Source organism: Anthonomus grandis, chromosome 3 (assembly GCF_022605725.1).
Source record: "Anthonomus grandis grandis chromosome 3, icAntGran1.3, whole genome shotgun sequence".
Lineage (NCBI taxonomy): Eukaryota > Metazoa > Arthropoda > Insecta > Coleoptera > Curculionidae > Anthonomus > Anthonomus grandis.
Genome location: NC_065548.1, coordinates 10,651,321 through 10,672,650, shown reverse-complemented (window position 1 = coordinate 10,672,650; position 21,330 = coordinate 10,651,321). Strand labels below are relative to the sequence as shown.

Genomic DNA, 21,330 nt, shown 5'->3' with positions numbered 1-21,330 from the left:
CGAAGACCATTGACCTCATAAAATCCCCTTTAAGACGTCATTTTGGTACAGTCATGTGACATTTGTATGTCACTTTAAGGTCGTCAGGACGTACCTGATTCGTCATATTCTACAAAAATACCCACGTCCCCAAGACCTGACTGACTGCACTGTCTGGAAAGTTCTCTTTGTTACATACTTACTCTCGTCGGCCAATTATAATTTACTTATAACCGCTTAAGCGCTCGACTCTGTAAAAACACAGATATACTTTTACGATCCATTGGCTTTCGCTTGCGGCTAATTTATTGGTATATAGACCTCCTATCCTCGCACCGTCTATATAGATAAATCTAGTATTTCCAGTGTCGAAACTGTGGCAACCTCGCTTCTACCATCCGATATTGTGGCCGTACAGATAAAAGCCGTCAACTCAGGTCACTATTCCCCTAACGAACCCAACCCCCCACCACTACGGTCGGTCACATCGGCTTACGTGCAGCGAGAAACACAAAACGAAAAGGTGCTTCGAAAGCTTCCAGTCGATGCTCCAACTTTAGTATGGCGACGCGTTTCGTGGACGTCGCAATGACGCACCGTATCCGACATTAAGCCAGTGCATCTATATTGGATTATCATACTAAAACCGATGGACTAATATACATCAAAAAGACAATTTTTATCATTACCGATTATCTATAAAGTGCCGAAAGTACCGTGCGAAATCTAAAAAAAAACATCTTCAAGAAGCGCGCGAAATTTTTAAATTTGCCGCTCTCGCAGTTCAAAAGTGTATTATTATTATTACAGTCGACCAAGTTGTTTGTGTGGCGCTCTCGTACGGCCCGGTAGTTTTTTTCCTCTTAATTTATTTTATTAACTTACTGGACTATTATATTTGGGACTAAATGAATCTTATTGGGACTATAATAAGTGTTTGAGGGCGCAAAATTATCTTTATCTTTATGTGGCCTCTCAAATGCTGGGATACACTTCCTATAGGTAATATATTTTTTCCTTTTTAATTCTTTAAATTCATAGGTAGTTTTGTTGTAAAAGTGGAAAATTGTGGATTTAAAGTGCAAAAAACCGGATTATATTTAAGTGAAGTGTCTAATAAGTGCACAATATCAACAAATTTAAAAACAAGTGAGAAAAACATATATGGTGTTATCAGAGATGAAGAATGTGCTGTAGTACATACCAGTGTTCAGTATACGGATTTTTTTCACCAAGTGAAGTGCACTAGTACAGCAGCCGATGTTCAACATAAATAGGTTGAATATTGAATAAAATAGTTTAATATTAAAGACAATTATTAGGGAATTAATTGAAATAATATTAGTAGATGTTTTCTTTGGACTTTAGTCCAAATTTAGAACAATTAGGCACTGGAATTTTAAATATTGTTTTGTTTTTTAATTTTATTATTTTGCTTATTTTTCAATACTAAAAGATTTTCTGGTATAAACATTTAAAAAAAAATAAAAATGTTGGTCCAAATAAGATAAACAAAACCCATAAAAATATTTTTTTTCTAACAAGTCTATAAACATGAAAAAATTATGGCTTTCCCATTATTACAATTTAATTTATTTAACCCCTACATACAGCCAATTTTCCTCTCAAACAAGGAAATCATTATCTTTTATTTTTATATAGTCGATTACCACAAAAATTCAATTCGTTATACCACCACGTTCACCTGATTTGACCCCCGGTAATTTTTTTTTATTTCCAAACTTTCACGTTATAAATAAGAAGATTGCGGCAGGCAGGTGCTCATGCACGCCCAATTAAGGTCCTCCTTTTCTGATGACCTGAGTCCCAGAAACATTGAAAAGATTGATTAATAAAGAAGTAATCAAAAACATTCATTAACGTAACTGCAAGTGGGATTAATCAGAAGTTGTTTATTAACATTTTCGTGCATCTAGCAGCAATTCCACGCCCACATTTGCCAAGTTCTTTATAAAACATCTGACAAATCTAATGTCTACAGAATGAAACAATTTATCTTGAAACTCAACCCCCGAATTCTGAAACAGGAAATCCTTAATCAGCCACAAGAAGAATTGTTCATAGCACCAGGGTCAAGACTAGGTTTATATAAAGGATATATATAAATATATTTAAGTAAATGTGATGAGAGTTTATAGCAATGGCAAATGAGTCTTAACAGGTCAAGACTGCAAGAAATATGTCATTTTAAAGAAATTCTTTTAAACCTTCAAGCGCAAGTAAATCAAACATTTTCATCAGAAATTCTTGTCAAAATTAAACCAGTTTATTGCTTCTAATAAAAAAAGGCATTTTAAGTTGATAGTACACGAAGGTGAGGGTGAACAGGATATCAAAAATATTGAAATCTGGTCGCTGCAAAAAAGATCGCAAGTCCTGAAGTAAATATTGCAAATCCAAAGGTCAAAGTCAACCTGATAAGCCTGTAAAAAATAATCTATCACTTTAATTGCATATAATATAACAAGCCCAGTCATTATTGAAGCCAAGATTTTTTACATGTGTTTTTGGAACTGTTTTGTCGCCATTTCTGCTATCTTAATCTGAATCCCTCATAAACATTTTCAAAAATCCTCAAATCCAGTACAAAAAAACTCTCGTTGTTAATAATGTTTTTAACCCAATAAATGTTATAAAACTTTCACTCTGTTCAGACAATCATCTGATAATCTTAATCCACATTCCAACAATATCCTCTCCGTGTGCGTTAACCAAAGCCAAATTTATCAATAAGCTTTATTAATCTTATCTCCTTATCTATTACAAATAATATCCCAGCTGCTACGAGCAACCTTGCATTATTACTTTTAACAAAAAAAAAACTGTTTATCATTGTTTAAAAAAATCAACAAATTAATTAATTAGGTAGTGCTGTCGTGTCTAAATTGAGCACTTAGTCAAGTATGGCAAATTGCTTTGTAGATGCTATTTATATACCTTTCGGGCTGCCAGCGTTGCCTGCTATTATCGCTTTTATGCTCACATATACGGTAATCTTATTGTTTGTTATTATTTGGTGCTTCGAAAGTGCGAATTTTAACGATGAATTTTAATTTATTTGTCGGGTGATATACGAGACAGCCGGTGCGGCGTAATAATCTATTATAAATGTAAATCAAATGTGTTCGTGTAATGTTTTCGAATTATCTATTGTTTACAAATAATGTTATCTCTTAGAACTTTATTTATTTGTATCGAAGTCAAAAAGTTGGGAATAAATTTTCATTTTTAAGGTCAGTTGGTGAAAAAATTCCTCATCCATATCCATGTGAAGAATGTTTAGTAAAATTATTTTATTTGGATGATGTGATGATTGGCTGACAAACTGACGCTCAATCAAACATTGCATAAAAATATTGATTGTTATACACAAATATGACTAAAATTGAGGTTTTCTTTTTAAAGGGATTGGTCGCCGGGTGGCATTGGCACCCAGCAGCAGTTGTCCGTCGTGACCACCGTGTGGGGAGTCACCACGTCCACGCAGTCGGGCCCCCACGGGGCGTACGCGGGGGCAGGGGGCCCGATATCTCAAGGTACTTTTCCAAAGGGACAGCCCAACTCTTATGGCAACCAGGGAAACTTCAGGAGTCATGGGTAAGTCGGTACACATAATTTTTAATAAATTAGAAATGGGGGATCGCATCCAACACCTGGGTTGGCCAGACCTCTAGATAAATTTGAGATGTACGGTCCTATTTTGGTTGTAATTGTAGTATCTGTCGTTGTATTAAAGGTTGAAAGACTGTGGTTTTCACAGACTTCCAGTTTTTTGGAGTAAACGTTTAGTGCCAGAAAGAAATATGTGCTACTTTTATTTGTCTCTGGAGTACAACCATCGAATCCTTGGTCAATTTGAAGACGAAATGTTCATATGAAGACGAGCAGTATCACTATCACTAAAAAAATTCAAATAATGTTCTACTACGTCCAGAATAATTAAACGTATTTATTAAACAGTTGATAAAACATATGCTCAATTTTGCATGTTTTACAAGTTGCTGAAACTCAATAGAAAAATATTAATTTCCTGTATATTTGGAGAGAAGCAACAATACAAAATAAATAATAGTTTTTTTATAATAAATATTCAGAGGCCGTCTTCAACTTCAATATAGACATCTAACTCTAAAACATTGACTCACAATATGACATTATTTGACAATTCTGATAAAATAATAATTTCTTTTAGTGCTGAGGTACTCCAGCTTGAAACCAAAACATGTTCATAATATGAACATTTTGTCTTCAAATTAACCAAGAATTCGATCGTTAAAGTTTTTTAATGTATACCAATTGAATTATCAATCTAAAATGGTCGGAAATTGGAAAAAACTTAAATATTAACCCGCGTTAGACAAACTTTGGTCCCACTTCTGATTTTTGCACAAACATTTTATTACTTGTCTAAAATATACAAAAATATTCGACTTAAAAATATCCGGGTACCGAAATACCAATTGAACACTTCTCAAAAAATCCTAAAAGTATTGGAAATTCCCGAGTCTAACGACGTCACTAAAGTAGTAAAATTGATTTTTAAATCAGGTAGAAGCTAGTAGGGTTTTGCATATAATAAAATAATCTAAACAACCCTTTCACCGCATCAATTCATCGGTACCGAGAATCGCAAAATGCTCAAGTGACGTGACTAAACTCTCGTTTACCTTTTAAAATCCTTGTGACCGAAGCGAGTTGCCAAGCCAGGTCAAAAAAGCAGGTAACAAAAAAAAATTGCACGAAACAATACCTGCATATCAATTATCACAATTTATCGTCGACATTAACCTTTACTGATAACTTTAGCATTGAGTAATTTCATTACTAACTGTTTTTTTCCAATGCTGTTTTAACCGCTCTCAGGCAAACAATCAATACTTCAACCAGAAATAATAATAGCCAAACAGAAAATTCACCCCATAATGGGTCCATGGCGGTATTGTCTGCCCTTTTTTTTTCTCCCTACATATTTTGTCATTCCTTCTATACGTTGGCAACTGACGATCGCTCTTTAGAAAATCAATTGTGCAGTTGCGCTTACCCACCGGTTTTTACGAGAATAAAAAAAGAATTTTATTTTTCTCCTTGTTCTCTTTCCCACGAATTTCTAAATGAGTCTCTTTTTTTTCTCCTGTGAGGTCCTTTTGTTCCCGATTTTCGACGCAAATAAGACACTTTCGTACAATTTCTGTATTTTTATCTCGCCAAAGGGATATAATGTTCTGCCCTATTAATCCGAGTAACCCTCACAAATAAAGATAGCGCTGCCTTATTTACGCCCGAGTCTGGATTCACAACGTATATATCCTCCCGACATACAAAAGCGGAAAACGGGGAGGAAATGGGGGGATCCCTTTGAAAAGCTGCTCAAAAGGGGAAAAGTGATAGAAAACTATGAATAGAATCCCTTTTAAGGGTTAACAGTTAAACCGATAACACTTTAAATATCTAAAAATCAATTCGATAATATAAGGATATTATTAACCGCTTATGAGCCCTTTTAAAGCGTCAAAATACACACAAATTCCCAGGTATTTTTCTGCCCTACGCTCACCCCGCTGACAGTTAGAAACGAAACCCTCCTTCCTGTGCCCTTCTGGTTTGTATGTGCCTGCGTTTTGTGACCCGATTGTGTCGAGAACAAGGGCCCAAGCTATACCGTACAGGGGCGTAGACGTTGATAATTTTCTATAAATAGGATAGAGAATCAGTTAGACTATAGATACTTCAAGTTTATTATGTGTCAGATAGGTATTTACTATTATAAAGACAAAGGGAGTTGATAGTAGATCGACTACTACACAAAAAACAAAATGTTTAGGTGTGTGTATATTAATAGTTTTACAATCTATGAAAAAACTAGTCAATAACCCAAAATAATTATATTTACAAAGAAACTTGTAAGGAATCAGCTTTAGTGTGAAATAAAATCGTTACGACGTAAATCAAAATTAGTTCGAGATATGGAAAAACGTCTTATTACGTATTTTATAAATTTAGTATATAAACCAATAAAATCAATAATTACTTTTTGCTTTAATGTCAGATATTAAAAACACGGAATTTCAACAAATCCGGCTCGAAAGACCATCGAAGCTTAGCCACTAGGGCCAAACTTCGAGCAAATCGATTTTAAGCTTTATTATTTTCCAAAAATAAAACATTCTAAGATACTTGAACGCCCAGTAAAAGACGATCCTAAATCAAACTATAATAAAACGAACCACGAAGAAAAAAAAAGATGACAGCTGTGCACGTGTATCCGCAGGCATCATGCCTCCGTATAACCGTAGGGCCATATCTACCTAAGAATTCCAAGAAAACGACCACTTCCACCCCCCTCTCTTCATTTTTTCATCGGTTCTTTTCCAACCCACCAAGACTGTTTTCAAACATTTTGTGAATTTTTTCTTTGAGATAACCACTTTACGGACAAAGACGGAAGTACCGACAAGGGAAGAAAGAGACCTACTGGGGCGAAGTACAAACCATTGTGTGTCAAAATAATGCTCCCTTAAAGATTTGTTAGTTAGTCGATGAAATGTCGCTTTAGGCCTTTTAATGAAATAATTTTCGAAATTTTCAAATGGCGTTTACTAATCTGCATTCGAATCTAAGGCCTAATAGTTCTATCTCGTGGGGGAAATATGACTCCCTAAGAGGGAATGAATGTACAATATACACATCAGTTAAAAGAGGGGTTAGTTTAGTATACATATGTATAAAGTGATCGAATAATGCCGCGTGGTATGGATTGCTGTCTAACTTGGGGTGATTTCCCTCTAACACATATGGCGAAAGCTGAAAACGGAATTAATCGATACTGCTCCCAGTAGGAAATAAAGGGTATATATAGTGAGTAGAATTTTTTGCCATTTAAATATACAAAGGCCAGTTTTTTATCCCCAAATGAGAGAAGATATTTCTCACGGTTTTTGTACTTTTGCCAAGGTATCAATACCTAAAGAATTCTTAATTCTGGGCATACAATAGGGTGGTCTTTCTACCCCTAGATTAGTTGTGATTTAGGGCAGGTAGCCAAAGAATCTCTTATTTTTACAACAGCATTGGACAAAAAGATGAAATATTTTGACTGATATATGGTGGCGAGGCGGAATAAGTTGTAAAATTTTCAGACCGGTGACGTTGCAATTAGATGGTCAGTAAAGCCGGCTCGAAGGACCATGTAATTTTTTTCTTAAATGTAACGATCACTTTTTATTACAGGTAATAAAACTAGACCGTAAACAAGCACGAAAATTTTCGAAAAAAAGTACTTTCCTGAATTGACAATAAATCTTACTTGATTTATTGATGTACACTCTAAAGGTTGTTTTTTTTAGTTTTAATTGATTTGGTTTGAAATTGATGTTTTGCGATTGTTGCAAAAAAAATATTTCGGTAACGATCAGTGATTGATTTTTTCATTATCTGAGTTTACTCACAGCTTTTTAGCGTCGTATGAAAAATCAATAAAATCAATAGATCAGTTTTCAAAACATATATTTGGGTAGATAAGTTAGGATACCCTCTACATTGTACTACAACATACTTGTAAACGCAAGCTGATTTCTTTACTATAAATTTAACAGTTATAAAAATCAGAATTTAGAACATTCGGGTAACGAGTTTAAAATTTGAGCATTTCCAAGCTTATTCTTGAAAAATTTGGAAATTCAGGATATTTTCACTCTGATAATTTTTTTCTGCAAATAAAAGCCATAATCCATCATACTCAAACTACAAGATCATGTCAAAAAATTGTTCTGTACCCTTGAATTATTTATAAATAAATAAGTTCCTTCTAAAAGAATGCTTTTAATTCGGAATCAATCAATGATGATACCACATACTACTAAGGTAATCAATGTATTAAATTGTAAATTCAGGTTTAAACATTGAAGACTTACTAACTCTACATGGTCTCCCGAACATTTTGAGTAATTGCAAGAAGGTCTTATATAGAGGATTCCAGTCCACACAGTGGAGAAATAAGAATGTAGTGAAATTTATTAATAGAATTAATAATTTTTATTTTATTTTATGCTGTTAGAAGAGTGCTTTGACATAGTAGAACACCTTATCAATTGATTTTTTTAAGACTAGTCTCATATATCCTTCAATGTTAAACATAACAATAATGGCCATACATATCATGATCATTATTTTCTTCTGGAATTTCGAAAATATTTTTGGTTAAATTTGGTGCTTTGGTAACTTCCTAACTGTATAAAAACAAAATGGCCGGCGACAAACGCCATCTTTGGAAAAAAAAAATTGCGTCATTATGCAGATCTAAAGCGAAATGTTGGATTGTTCTGGAATTGTCAGTTGTTTTCTGATCCACCATTTTGAAAGATGCCACGCCTAAATTAAAATATGTACATAAAATTTAAAAGTTAACAAGGGAGTTTGTATATGAAGTGTTTGTATATTTTGAGAAGGAGGGGGTGTTCGTATACACAACGTATCCCAAAGGAATACTTAATGTGAATTGTTTTCCAATTACAATCATTTTTCCCCAGATGGCGCCGTCCATTCGCCATTTTGAAATTGAGAACTGCCACTGTTGACAGTTGGTCTGATGAAAGATTCACGCCCACTTTAAAAAAAATTATATGGGATTAAATTAAAGAGGAGGGGCTGGTATACATATATACCTACTTAGTGACCAAGGAAATATTTGATAATATATTTTTTTTCGCAAAAATTCAGTTGAATATTTTGATAATTCTGGTTGAGCACCCAGTATATTTTTACAAATTTCGATAATTTTTAAAATAACTGTAATTTGTTGGCACATAAACTCAAATTAGGTTGTCATTATTAAAAGGGCCTTTTCACGGCAAATTTTTCTATTTTATATAAATCATCATCGAAAAACAAAAAAAAAGATGGCGACATTTTCAAAATTTAGAACCAAAAGATAGTTGGCCACGCCCAAGCTTACAAAAATTTACATTGAATCAAATTAGAGAGGGGGAGGCACTCGTATACTCGTAGTGGTACTTGACAATTTCAAAGTTTCTCCATAGACATCTTAATTCTAAAAAACTCAAAAATTTTGAGGTTAGGTGTCAGAAAATGACAGTCAAAGTATTTTTTTAAATTAAAATAAGTAGTGATTTAATTGGAAAATAACGCAATGTTCTCACTTTTTGTTGCTTTCGAATTGTTTCAAGTGCCCTAAGCTTAATTATAGCCAAGAAAATTCTGCATTAAGTCGTTTCTAATGATTTTCCTGTCAGAACAACTACTCATGAGATATAGAGCTTTAAAGTTAAAAATTTTGTTTTCTAGAGACATTCGTTTTGGACTTTTCGGTTTTGTCGAAATATCTCAGAGTCTGTTGAATTTATTCAAAAAAATATGTCCTTATGATAATTGCATCATAGTATATCTGCAAATCTTAATTTATATGTCTTAAGGACTGAAGCAACGCTATTATTTGAACGAACCAATTGTAGCAAATATCTTCTTAAAAATTAAGCAAAAATCAATTTTCTCATTAAATTCCAGGCTCAACAGTTACGGCACAGGTCCGAATGGTATGAACCAACAAGACCCGTCGGGCGGCGCATTCGGCAACCAAGGGAACGCTCTTTCGACGGCCGCAATGGTTGCGGCAGCTACAGCTACGGCTACCGCAACCGCGAGCGTGGTAGCGTTACAAGATAACGCAGCAGCTCAGTTTGCCAATCAGCAGTACAATCAGGGCTACCAGCAACGGATGATGCCCATGAACGGGATGAACCCAATGGGTATGAACGGCATGAATAATATGAATCAGATGGGAGCGATGCACCAGATGAACGGAATGGGCAATATGAGTGGTGAGTTATTGCACTCATTCAAACTTTATCAGAACATAGTTTTAACTTAATATAAATTTTTTGAAGGAATGGGAAAAATGGGTATACCCATGCAAGGACCCGGAGGAGCTACATCAACCTCGATGTACCCTAACAGAAGGATGGCACCGTATCCCTCGCCTGCCATGCACATGTCTCAGAAAAGATCAGGACAGAGCTACCCCAGCGGGCCTTGTCCTACGATGGGTACACCAGGTATGGGTCCAGGTAACATGGGAGCACCCAACATGGGATCGATGGGACCGGGCATGAATCCCAACATGGGTCCGAACCCTATGAACCCCAACTTTAACCCTAATAGTCAATATGGCAGCTATGGAACGCGGCAGCCTAACTTTAATCAGTATCCTACCCAACAGTCCCTTGGACCTACGAATAGTTTCGGCCCAGGTAATATCAAACGAAATTTATTCAATCGCAGGATTATGCAAAATGTGGTTTTATTTATTAGGACCGGGAACCATGGGACAGGTATCAAATCCCCGGCAATTGAGAGGGACCACGCCACCCTACAGTAACCAAGGACAGTATTTTAATGGTTCGATGAACCAGTTTCCCGCCAATAATTCCGGTCAGTTTAGTATGAGCCAGACGGGACATAATGGTAATTTCATTTTTTTATAACTAGCCAATTTCTGTGGTGCCGGAATATCCAGGCATTAACATGCAATACTTTTCCTAGACCCGTATACTTTACCTAGTTTAGTTATATCTAACTTGTATAATTTATGCTTACAGGACAGTACAATTCTTCAAGCCAATTCCAGCAAGAGGTGGCAATGAGAAATAACATAAGCTACCAGCATAGTCCTATACCAGGCAATCCGACGCCACCTCTTACGCCTGCCAGCAGTATTCCGCCATATATAAGTCCTAATCCAGATGTAAAGCCTAATTTTAACGAACTTAAACCGCCTATACAAAGTAAGTTTCCTTTTATTATCACTCAAATGCAATAAAATTCTAACTATTTCTTTTAATCTGTAGAAGACGAGGAATTGCGCCTAACATTTCCAGTACGAGACGGTATAATTCTACCGCCCTTTAGGCTGGAACACAACTTGGCCGTCAGTAACCACGTGTTCCAACTGAAACCGACAGTACACCAAACGTTAATGTGGCGATCGGATTTGGAACTGCAGCTCAAGTGTTTCCATCACGAAGACCGTCAAATGAATACGAATTGGCCTACCAGTGTCCAGGTGTCCGTCAATGCCACCCCCTTGATGATCGACCGGGGCGAAAATAAAACATCTCATAAACCATTATATCTCAAGGATGTATGTCAACCCGGAAGGAATACCATTCAAATTACCGTGGCTGCTTGTTGTTGTGTAAGTTTCAATGACTTCCTCATAATACATTTAGATTTTTAATAAATTATTTATTTTAGTCGCATTTGTTTGTTTTGCAACTGGTACACCGGCCGAGCGTACGATCCGTACTTCAAGGCTTATTGAGGAAACGACTGCTTACCGCCGACCATTGTATTACCAAAATCAAAAGGAATTTCAGCAGCACCAACTCTGGCACCGACAGGGACGCTGTGGAACAGACTTCGCTTAAGGTAAGTTCGTTATTTGTCGTTTATATTATTTGGTACTAATTGAGTAATTTATTTCAGGTTTCCTTAAAATGTCCTATAACGTATAAGCGGATAACGTTACCTGCGAGAGGGCACGAGTGTAAACACATACAGTGCTTCGATCTTGAATGTTACCTGCAGCTTAACTGCGAACGGGGTTCTTGGAGATGTCCTGTGTGCAAGTAAGTGCCTCCTTAGTTAACCGTAATATGATAGATAGTCCAAAATATGATGTGTAACCTTATATCGAACCCCAACATGGTATTCACAAGCAAAATCCTTTACTTCTAAATACCATCTAGACTACTGGCATAAACAAATTTGATTCAATGGAGGGAAAGATTTCCAATTTTTTAAACCTTTATTTTTTGTAGTAAGCCAGCTCAGCTTGAAGGGTTAGAAGTTGATCAGTACATGTGGGGCATCTTGACTAATTTATCTACAAGTGACGTTGAGGAAGTGACCATCGATAGCCAAGCTAATTGGAAAGCTGCTAGAAACGGCATTAAGGTATGTATTCAAACCAGTTAACCAGAAGGGATATTTTTGAGTTAAACTTTTTTGTTTTAGTTGGAAGATGAAGGTTCCGATTCCTGCGCTTCTAAACGCTTAAATAAAGCAATGTCTCCTGGAAGTATGACCCTACCTACCATGAACAACTGGGATATGCAAGCAATGTCGCCGTACCTTCCTCCGGACATGAATAGTATTGCCAGTGGTTCAATGATCAACGGCAGCCAGTCGTACAATTCAGGAAATCGAGGTAAGGATCACATCTACAAAAATTTCAATTGGCCGTAGAATATTTACATTACTCACATTAGAATATTTAAATTTTTTTATACTAATGATATATAAGGAGGTTAACGATATTTTTTTTTCAGGAAACAACATGGATTCCAGCAACATGGGCTACAGTAGTTCTAATGATTATTTGGGAGGAAACGGTCCTTTAAGTCATTTGAGTGATAGCGTTAACTCTCTAGATCCCCTCAACGCCATGGAGAAAAGCCTAAATGAGCAGGTTAGTAATGAGTTAAAAACTTAAAACATTGAATACATTAAAATAAACATTGGCTATTTTGGATTGAGCGCAACATCGACACAGGGGGCAGAGGTGATATTTTATTTTGGATATTTTTTTGCTTAATATTCCATGTTGCCAATGATTGCTCAATTTTAACAGAAGCAAATAAGGGATATAATAAATTATTATAATTAGCAGAAACTGAATTGCATTTTTTGCAAAGGATATGGATAACCTTGTCTTTGAAAGTTATAGCCGTTTAGATTTTTAAACAATAACAATTCCTATACAATCTAAAATAATAGTTTCAGATTGTATAGGTTTGCAATCATCACAAATCGGTTTAGATATTTATAATATGTATAAATTAAAAATTATAGAAAAAAGTTATCCACTTCCTCTGAGAGTTTTTATTTTTTTTTTTAACATTTGACTTTTTAATTAATTTCCACAAAAGAATCTTACTTTGTAGAGGTTTGTAACCACCAAAAATCGATTAAGTAAGTTATTCACCTGTTAATATCTGGACAAAAAATTATTAAAATTCTTTGGAATTTTAAAAAATATGGGCTTTATATGGATTAAATTAGACGCTAAAATTAAGAACAATTATTGTGCATTTTCAAATAAAGAATATTATCATTTTTAAATAACGGCGGGCGCGGACTCTAAATAGGTTGCTGGCAAACGACATATGCTGCGTTCTCGTTTTGCTCGCTAGATATTAATCGGAGGCTAGCTTCACACATATGCAAAACAATCTAAGAAAAACCAAAGTGGCAACATTGGATACTTGCATTGTAAACATATGAGGTATCCTACATTGCCAAGTTGCTTTGTTTTATTAACTTATTTGTTAAGAATATTTTTTTATTATGAAAAGTTTGTTGATTAGTCTCAAAGTATATACCTATTGTTAGTCAGCAAATAAAAGAAAATTTTAAAGAGTACATTTTTTACCTGTGACAAAATACAACACACTAAAAAATATTTAATGGATTAAGAAAAATACATTGCATGAAAAATTGGAAAATCGATTTGACATCAGGTGGTTTGCAGCTAATCTTGTTTTAGGCATTCCGCGTTCTAAGGTTACAAAACAAGATCTGTTTTTTCTTTTCTTCTCAAAATTGATTTTGCAAATACCACATTGAGAGATCATCTGCGACCAAATTATTGCTTCCTTGGAATTATAATAAATTATTTACTTATCGTGTTTTTCTTTTCTCTTAACAGATGCCTCATACACCACACACTCCTCACACCCCGCATACGCCTCACACGCCGGGTGGTGCGACCCCGAGCGCACACACGCCCGGAGGTGGTACCGGTCCACCGAGCGTACCACCTGCGAGCAACGACAACCATAACACCAGCGGAAACAGTACCAATAACGGAAATACCTGTACCGGATCGAACGAGAGCCTATCCGAAATACCGAGCGATTTGAATTTCGATCCGGCAGCCGTTATCGATGGAGAAAGTGCGGGACAGGAGACATTAAATGTAAGTAAATTTTTATGGATAATACAAAAATCTTTAATGTTTAATTGCCTTTATTTTAATGTAGAAAATTTTATACAAGGTGTCTTAAATGTGAGATATGACGTTTTCAATTCATTATTAAATAGCAACCCTGTTTGTTTAATGGCTATTATTAAAGGGTTTAACAAGTCACGCATGCGTGCCAAATTTCAATTTTTACTTCTTGTCGTTTAAAAGATATTTAACAAACATTATGTAATTCAAAAAGAAAATTAATTCAATAGTCTTTTCCTAATAAGTGTTTAAAATTTTGTCAATTTTCTAACTGACAATACCCTAAACGGAAAGGAAGCTCGTTTTCAACATTTGTAATTACTTCGTCGGAAATTATCCTACACTATTGTCTTATTTATTCTTTCAAATCCTCAATATTTGCCGTTTTGGTCTTTAAAACTTTGCTCTTCAAATAACCCCATAAGAAAAAATCCAAAGGTGTTAAATATGAATACCTGGGTGGCCATTCAAAGAGTCCTCTTTTGTCAATTGATCTACCTGGAGCATAAACCAGGTACCCACGGACAGGTTATGCAAATGAGGAAGCGGGAGGTCAGTTTCTATAGAGCAAGGGAAGAAAATAGCCAAATTCGGAACTACGCCCTCCTGCAAGAATTCTGAACTGCTCCATTATCAAGTATTTTCAAGATTTTCCTAATCCCTGCCCAAACATTGATTTTTTCCGGATGTTGAGTCTGGCCTTCGCTCATCCAGTGTGGATTTTTTTTCAATACGACAATTTTCACGATTTACTTCACCATTCAACATAAACGTTGGGTTATCAGGAAATAGGACGTTTTCTATTTGTAGAACGTTCCTGCCTAGTAGATCCATCATTTGTTCGCAAAACAAGAGTTTTTTATTCGTATCATCTTCGGTAAGTTCCTGGAGAATTGTTATTTTATAAGGATGAAATTTTTCAGCGTTAAGAACTCTTGCTACTAATTTCGAGTTCCCTAGTCAGCTGCCTCAGACATGGCGATTTTCTTCGAAAAAAAGGAAAACATTAATTTTGAAATATTTATTAATAATTTTTCCGGCACTGTTTTTCAATCTTGCTTTACGGTATTTTGCGATATGGGTGGTAAACTTCATTTTGTGTTCTTATCCTATCTCCGTAGCCCATACATTAGAAATTCAATCTCATGTGTTTTATTTAAGTGCGGCATTTTACAACCGGGGGACAAACTGTGAAACGACTAACAGTTTCGTCGCACAAATATAAATCGAATACGATACCACTCTCCTTACTTATTTTTATCAATATAATCAATGTCAATGTCAGGCATAATCATACCTGAACCAAGTATTTATTAAAGAAAGATTATTGAATTAAATTAATTTTTTGAATTAGATAAAGCTTGTTAAATATCTTTTAAAAGAAAAGTTAAACGAAATGAAATGATGAAAAAAATAGGTTAGCCATTAAAAAAAAATCGATGAAGTCATATCTCAAATTTGAGACACCCTGTATAATTTTTTTTAATATTAAAATAAAGGCAATTTAAAATAAAACTTCCAGGCATTTAACGTAGTTTTTATAGTCTTTTTAGTTAGACAGAAATAGAATTTTGATGACTTGATTCGACATTTCTGACAAATCATCAATTTTAGCTTCAAAAGCTGCCATTTTATGCGTAAAATAAAAATAAATTAATAAAATAATAATAATAATTTTTGAAAATGTCACGGGTAAAAAAGAGAATAATGTAGGAGGATTTTGCAAAAGGGTGAACGGCAAAGAGAAAAAAATTAATGATACTCAACGTATGAACACTCAGACCATACAAATCTAGAATTTGATTGTTATCCTAACAAACGAAATAAAAAAAAAATTGCTTATTAGACGTTGACAGTCGCCTAGTAGCTATGCCACTGTCATGCCAGAATAATCGTAACCTCAGCCAATAAAATGCATTCAAAAATAGCTCTATCTTTAGAAGTAAAAATGTATAATACTCCAGTGTAAACCAAGTTAATTTCAATTTAAAGATTCTAATACTGCAAATGATTTAATTCATGGGAATTGACATTATTGACTTGCAAGGGCCTTCTAGGTAAAGAAACTTATGAGCTTTCATATAATAGTAAAAGCAATAAAATCGAAACATGAGTTTTCAAAATATTTACATTGTTGCAAAGCCTTTGAGAGCATACAACATTTCTTCAATCAATTAAAAATTCTTTGACATCTTTGAAACTCCTTGAAAGGAGTTTTCAGGCGTACGAACGAATACTAGGGTGATAGCTTAAATGATATTTAACTCCATAGATTTGTTTGTGATTTTGAGCGTGAATGAGCTGCAGTAAGAATCCACTAAGAATATAATAATGGTCCACAATAAATTGCTAATCATTGAGCATCTGTTATAGTTTAAAAAGTGGAAATAAATGGATACTGTGAAACACTTTGTTCCCTTAATTACCCGAGCTTTAATATACTCACTGACATAAGAAGTGTTAACTAGAAGGATTAACTTCTTCAACTTAATTTTTAACCAATGAGGTAGTTTACATCAAAAATGAAACAATAACATTTGCAAGAATTTGTATGGACAAGTAAGACAAAAATGAATAATGTGTTTGGCGACCCCGCAGCTGAATACACTTCTGTATACGTCTAGGCATGACAAAATAAGGCAACTCGAACTGCGTGTATTAGTTATGCCAGAGTCCGTCCCACACATGTTCGATGGGATTTAAATCCGGTGAACGGGGTGGCCACAGCAGAACCGAAACCCCTGCTTCTTGAAGAAAGTTCGTAGTATCTCTATACTCCTTTGCTCTTCAGTAATGTGGGGACGTGCGTTGTCTAATTTTGAAGTCGAGGAATTTTGTTAGTAAGCGCACAAGCAATAATTAAAAATATCTGTGCTAATCAGCTCTCAGAAAATGCGTTCTTCACAAAAACTAAGAGATAAAATTTTAAGAATAGTAAATAAAAACAAAGATAAAATTTGTCGTTATTACCATATTATGCTTGAAATATGGTCGTTATGTTGCCGAAAAATCAAGTTAAAGAAATGATTCCTTTTGGGTGTAACACTTCGTATGTCAGTCATACTTTTATTGTTGTTGCTGTTACCCTTAATGGATTTAAGCATGTTTGTCACAAACACTTAAAAAGAATTTTTTTCTAAAAAAATAATTTCCATTAATCTTGATTATGCATATCAACGTTTCCCTTTTTTTGCAGCTCTTACCAGACAGTGTGGACCCGATGGAATTGCTCTCCTATTTAGATCCTCCGGACCTAAACACGCCGCCATCTAGCGGCAGCAGTTCGGGCCATCACAATACGTCCGCCAACGACGACATTTTGGCCCTCTTCGAGTAAAATAGTTCCTGCTGCACGTAAAGAAGTTATGTAAAATGTGATAAAATACTTACCATTTTGTGAAACAGTGAAATAAGTTGTGAAGTACTTAAGAGAGATGTGTTCAAACCTACGGTTACGTAGCCAGTGATGCAAATTACATTGATAAAGAGTAAAATCAGGGTGTTGTGAAATTAGAATGTGGAGCAGTCGAATGTGAAAAGATGCTCACTCTAATTGGAAACGACCTGAAAGTCGTAGCGTCTTCGGTTTGTTTCTTATCAATGATTACTCGAATAATCAATTTTTCTTTGTAAAATTAATGCAAAAGGTACTTTTGGCAACACAATTCAAATACATCTAAGACGCTACTAGTTCAACGAAAAGTCTCGTCTTATCAAATGGTTTTCAAAATAAACTAAGAAAATTAAATTGCCACTGCATGACCTCGATTATGAAAAAAAATAATCAAAAAAGTTACCAACGTTTATATTTGAATTAATTAAAAAGAGAAGTTTTGTTAAATCTAACTGAAAGTCCTGTATAGTATATTATGCAGAGGCAAATAATTTTTTTCCTTAATACATTTTTCATGGTATATGAGAGCTAGAATCACTGAGAAACAGATAAAGTTGTCTCCTAAAAACTGTAATTATATTTGTACTTTCTCAGGAAACACTCTCTAATAAGACACAATGAATGTTTAAATCAAATTCTTTTAAATCCGTAATAAAGTGTTGTTGTAAATATAAACTGTAAATAAGAAGAAATTTATTGAAAAATTTTATTAATAAGAATTTTAAGATAAAACTTTTGGCAGAACAATGTTTTGCTTTGGCTGACGATTTTCCTAATTAGTTTTTAAGAATCAAAAGAGAAGTTCTACTGTAGTATTAAAAAAATTTACCTTTAGTTCGTTTTGAACATGGCCTGTATATACCATATTGGTAATTTTTTATATTCCTATAATTTTTACTATAAAGCCAAGAAGCAGCTAAAGCAAAAAAACTGTAAAAGCGGCCAGTCTAGTAGAAAAAGTATAGTATTAACTATGATGTAAAAAAAGAATATAGCGAAAAAGCGACAGTGTTTTTTTGCCTATATATAATAAAAAAGTGTTTAAAGTAGCAAAAAGTTAACGAACCAAAATTTATATAGGTACTATTGCCACCTTAGGGCACTTTTACATATAAATTGATGTTGCATTGTAATTGTAAAGCTTCAAGTGTATAACCTAAGAAAATTTCGTGAACCTTCTTACACCGATCGAATAGACCAGAGATATAAGCAGTAACGTTTCAGCTATGTGTTACATTTGGAATAAAACAGCTGTCTTTAATAGCAATCTGATGTATTCTTTTCATAAAGGTGGAACTCTATAAACTGTGATATTTAATACTTAATCGTAAGTTCACTTTTACCCAATATTATCAAAAAAATTAAAAACAGTAAATAGGTAATTAATTTTTTTGTGTAAACTTACACAAGTAATATAATTAACCCACTATACTTATAATAAATGTTTGAGGCCTCGTTATACTGTAATTATTATAAAGAATTAATTTCCTTGTGATAAAATATATTTTGGTAAAAATAAGCAATCGATTGTTTTATTTTTAAGTTTCCTTTTAAATGTCGGTGTTAGTATAATATAATGCACTGTAATAACTAAGCAATTAGTAATAAAATGCGCTAACGTTTAAAAGATTGCGCTCGCGAGTTCGCGAGGTATAGTTCCTAAAAAAATGTACTAAGGTTCACAAAATTTTCAATTGAAAAACTGCTAATCAAAAAACATAATTATTTCACAAATTGCTGATTAGATTGCAAAAATGTACCAGATATTCAATAAAACATAATAATAACGCAATTTGTCAAATAGTAATGTTTATTTTATAATGTAGAAAAAGTACGGAGTTTCTAAAGTAATTGTAAGTAAACATGAATGAAACAAAAAGAATGAAACACCATTAAACGAGTCAACATTACCAAAAGCTGCTTCCAAAACGGTGTAATTTATAATAATGTTGTAAATAACGTTTTTTTTATTTTTGAAAATTTCGTTAATGCTCTTTGCCAATAATTAAACCGCAGCCTTTTTTATAATTCAGTTGACAGCACTGCAAAAACATTTTTAGTAGAGAATTATTAAAAAAAAGAGGACCAATAACGAAGTTAATTTAAAATGCGTTTTTTTGTTTTTCTTCTTAATTTGAGACCAAAGTTTACATATCATTTATTTAGTTTGGACCAATTTTTGAAACGTGCTAAGGCTTGTTCATTCATTTTCTTTTTTAAATTCTTACAACTGTAGTCAATAAATGGAAAATTATTGGCAACTTATTTATTTCCTTTTTTGGTTGAAAAAAAAAGTGTAGAAAATATTGTATAATTTTTATGTTAAAGATACTGTAAATATAAAACAATTATTGTACATTTATTTAAGATAAAAATTACATAAAAAATTTTTTTCGAGATTGCGTATATTGTAATTTCATCCATACATTTTGGAGCATTTTTCTGTTATCCCGGCCAGGTTTTTTGTTAAAATTCAGATTTTATCGTATTAAATGGGTCTGGAAATTGGATTTTTGGACCAGCAGTCATAAGACGAGCTGCAGACGAGTCTTAAGGCGCTTAGTCTAAAAAAACGCTTTTCAGATTTTAGCAAATTAAGCGAGAAGTATTTTTTTGTTAATATTCAGAGTCATCTTAGTTCTTTGTTTTAACAAAATACCTAGTCGAGACGTTAAGATAAAAGAAATTTTAAGTGATGTTCAGTACAAATTAAGATTATTTTTAACGAAAATTTAGTACCGAATAATGAGGTATACACCTTTGAAAGATTTTTTTGTTATTCAGTGTTTTTGTGCAATCAATAAAACATCGTAGACTGAGCGATAGTTCAAAAATGTGTTTTAATTATTTTTTAAAGAATTAATCGGGGGGTTATTACAGGATAATAAAGAATATTAATACTTGGATAGAAGAAACATTTTAAAATGTATTACCAATAAGAAATTAAAAAAAAATTAATAATATAATAAAAATAATAAAAAAAAAATTAATTTTATTAATTTAAACAAATTATTTTTTTTATAGTATTTAGAAAATCTGCCATCATCAGGATGTTTACCTTATTGTCTCCCTATACCTGACATTCCTTGCAAACATCATAAATAATATTAATCACGCATATGATGAAATTATTTACAGCAGTTAATTAAGATTTTTTTAAATTTAATGATGGTAATTCCTTTAAAGAAACATCAGAAGACATGAATGTAATACCTCATCAATTAAAGGGAATAAAAAATTCTCTTCAAATATTAAATTAAAGAAATACAGATCTAGACCTTAGACATTTTTATTGATCTCGCAAGAGCTTTTGACACTGTGGCACATCACATTCTCTTGCAAATACTGGGTGACGTGGGTTTAAGAGGTACTGAGTTAGCACTCTTTGAATCATATCTTAGTAATCGAACACAACAAGTAAAAATTAATAATCTTGTTGGAGAGATGGGTACAGTTCAATGTGGTGTGCCACAGGGTACAGTCCTGGGGCCACTCTTATTTTTGGTCTATATAAACAACCTTACAAGAATTTTACCTAAAATAAATTGTTCTATTATTTGTTACGCTGATGCTACAGTAAATCTAGTAAAAGCAAAATCATGGTCAGAAGTGCAAAAGCTAGCTGAAAAATATATCACATTAATTAAACTTTGGACGGATCAGCATCTTCTAACTCTAAATAGTAATAAAACCCACTTTATAAATTTCAAAAAGAAGAACCTGTAGAACTAACAATACATACTTATCCTTGTTTTGCAAATCAGATGGAAAATTGTACTTGTGATTCTAAGATTTTTTCAGTTTCGTACACAAAATACCTCGGCATCTATATTGAGAGAAATTTAAGATACAATATGCACATTGATTACATAACTAAAAAGATAAGGAAAATAATTTATGACTGGTGAGTTGT

At 33.6% G+C, this 21,330-nt stretch overlaps 1 protein-coding gene across 1 annotated transcript; it reads left to right on the top strand.

The window, feature by feature from the left end:
- Positions 1-486: 486 nt before the first annotated feature.
- Positions 487-20,251, top strand: LOC126733999 (zinc finger MIZ domain-containing protein 1). Its single transcript, XM_050437507.1, has 14 exons — positions 487-981; positions 3,406-3,597; positions 9,520-9,833; positions 9,900-10,262; positions 10,324-10,476; positions 10,611-10,796; positions 10,860-11,206; positions 11,266-11,439; positions 11,497-11,639; positions 11,832-11,967; positions 12,028-12,220; positions 12,342-12,481; positions 13,721-13,990; positions 17,220-20,251. The coding sequence occupies exons 1-14, from the start codon at positions 959-961 to the stop codon at positions 17,358-17,360; spliced, it is 2,775 nt and encodes a 924-aa protein (XP_050293464.1). The 5' UTR covers positions 487-958; the 3' UTR covers positions 17,361-20,251.
- Positions 20,252-21,330: the final 1,079 nt, after the last annotated feature.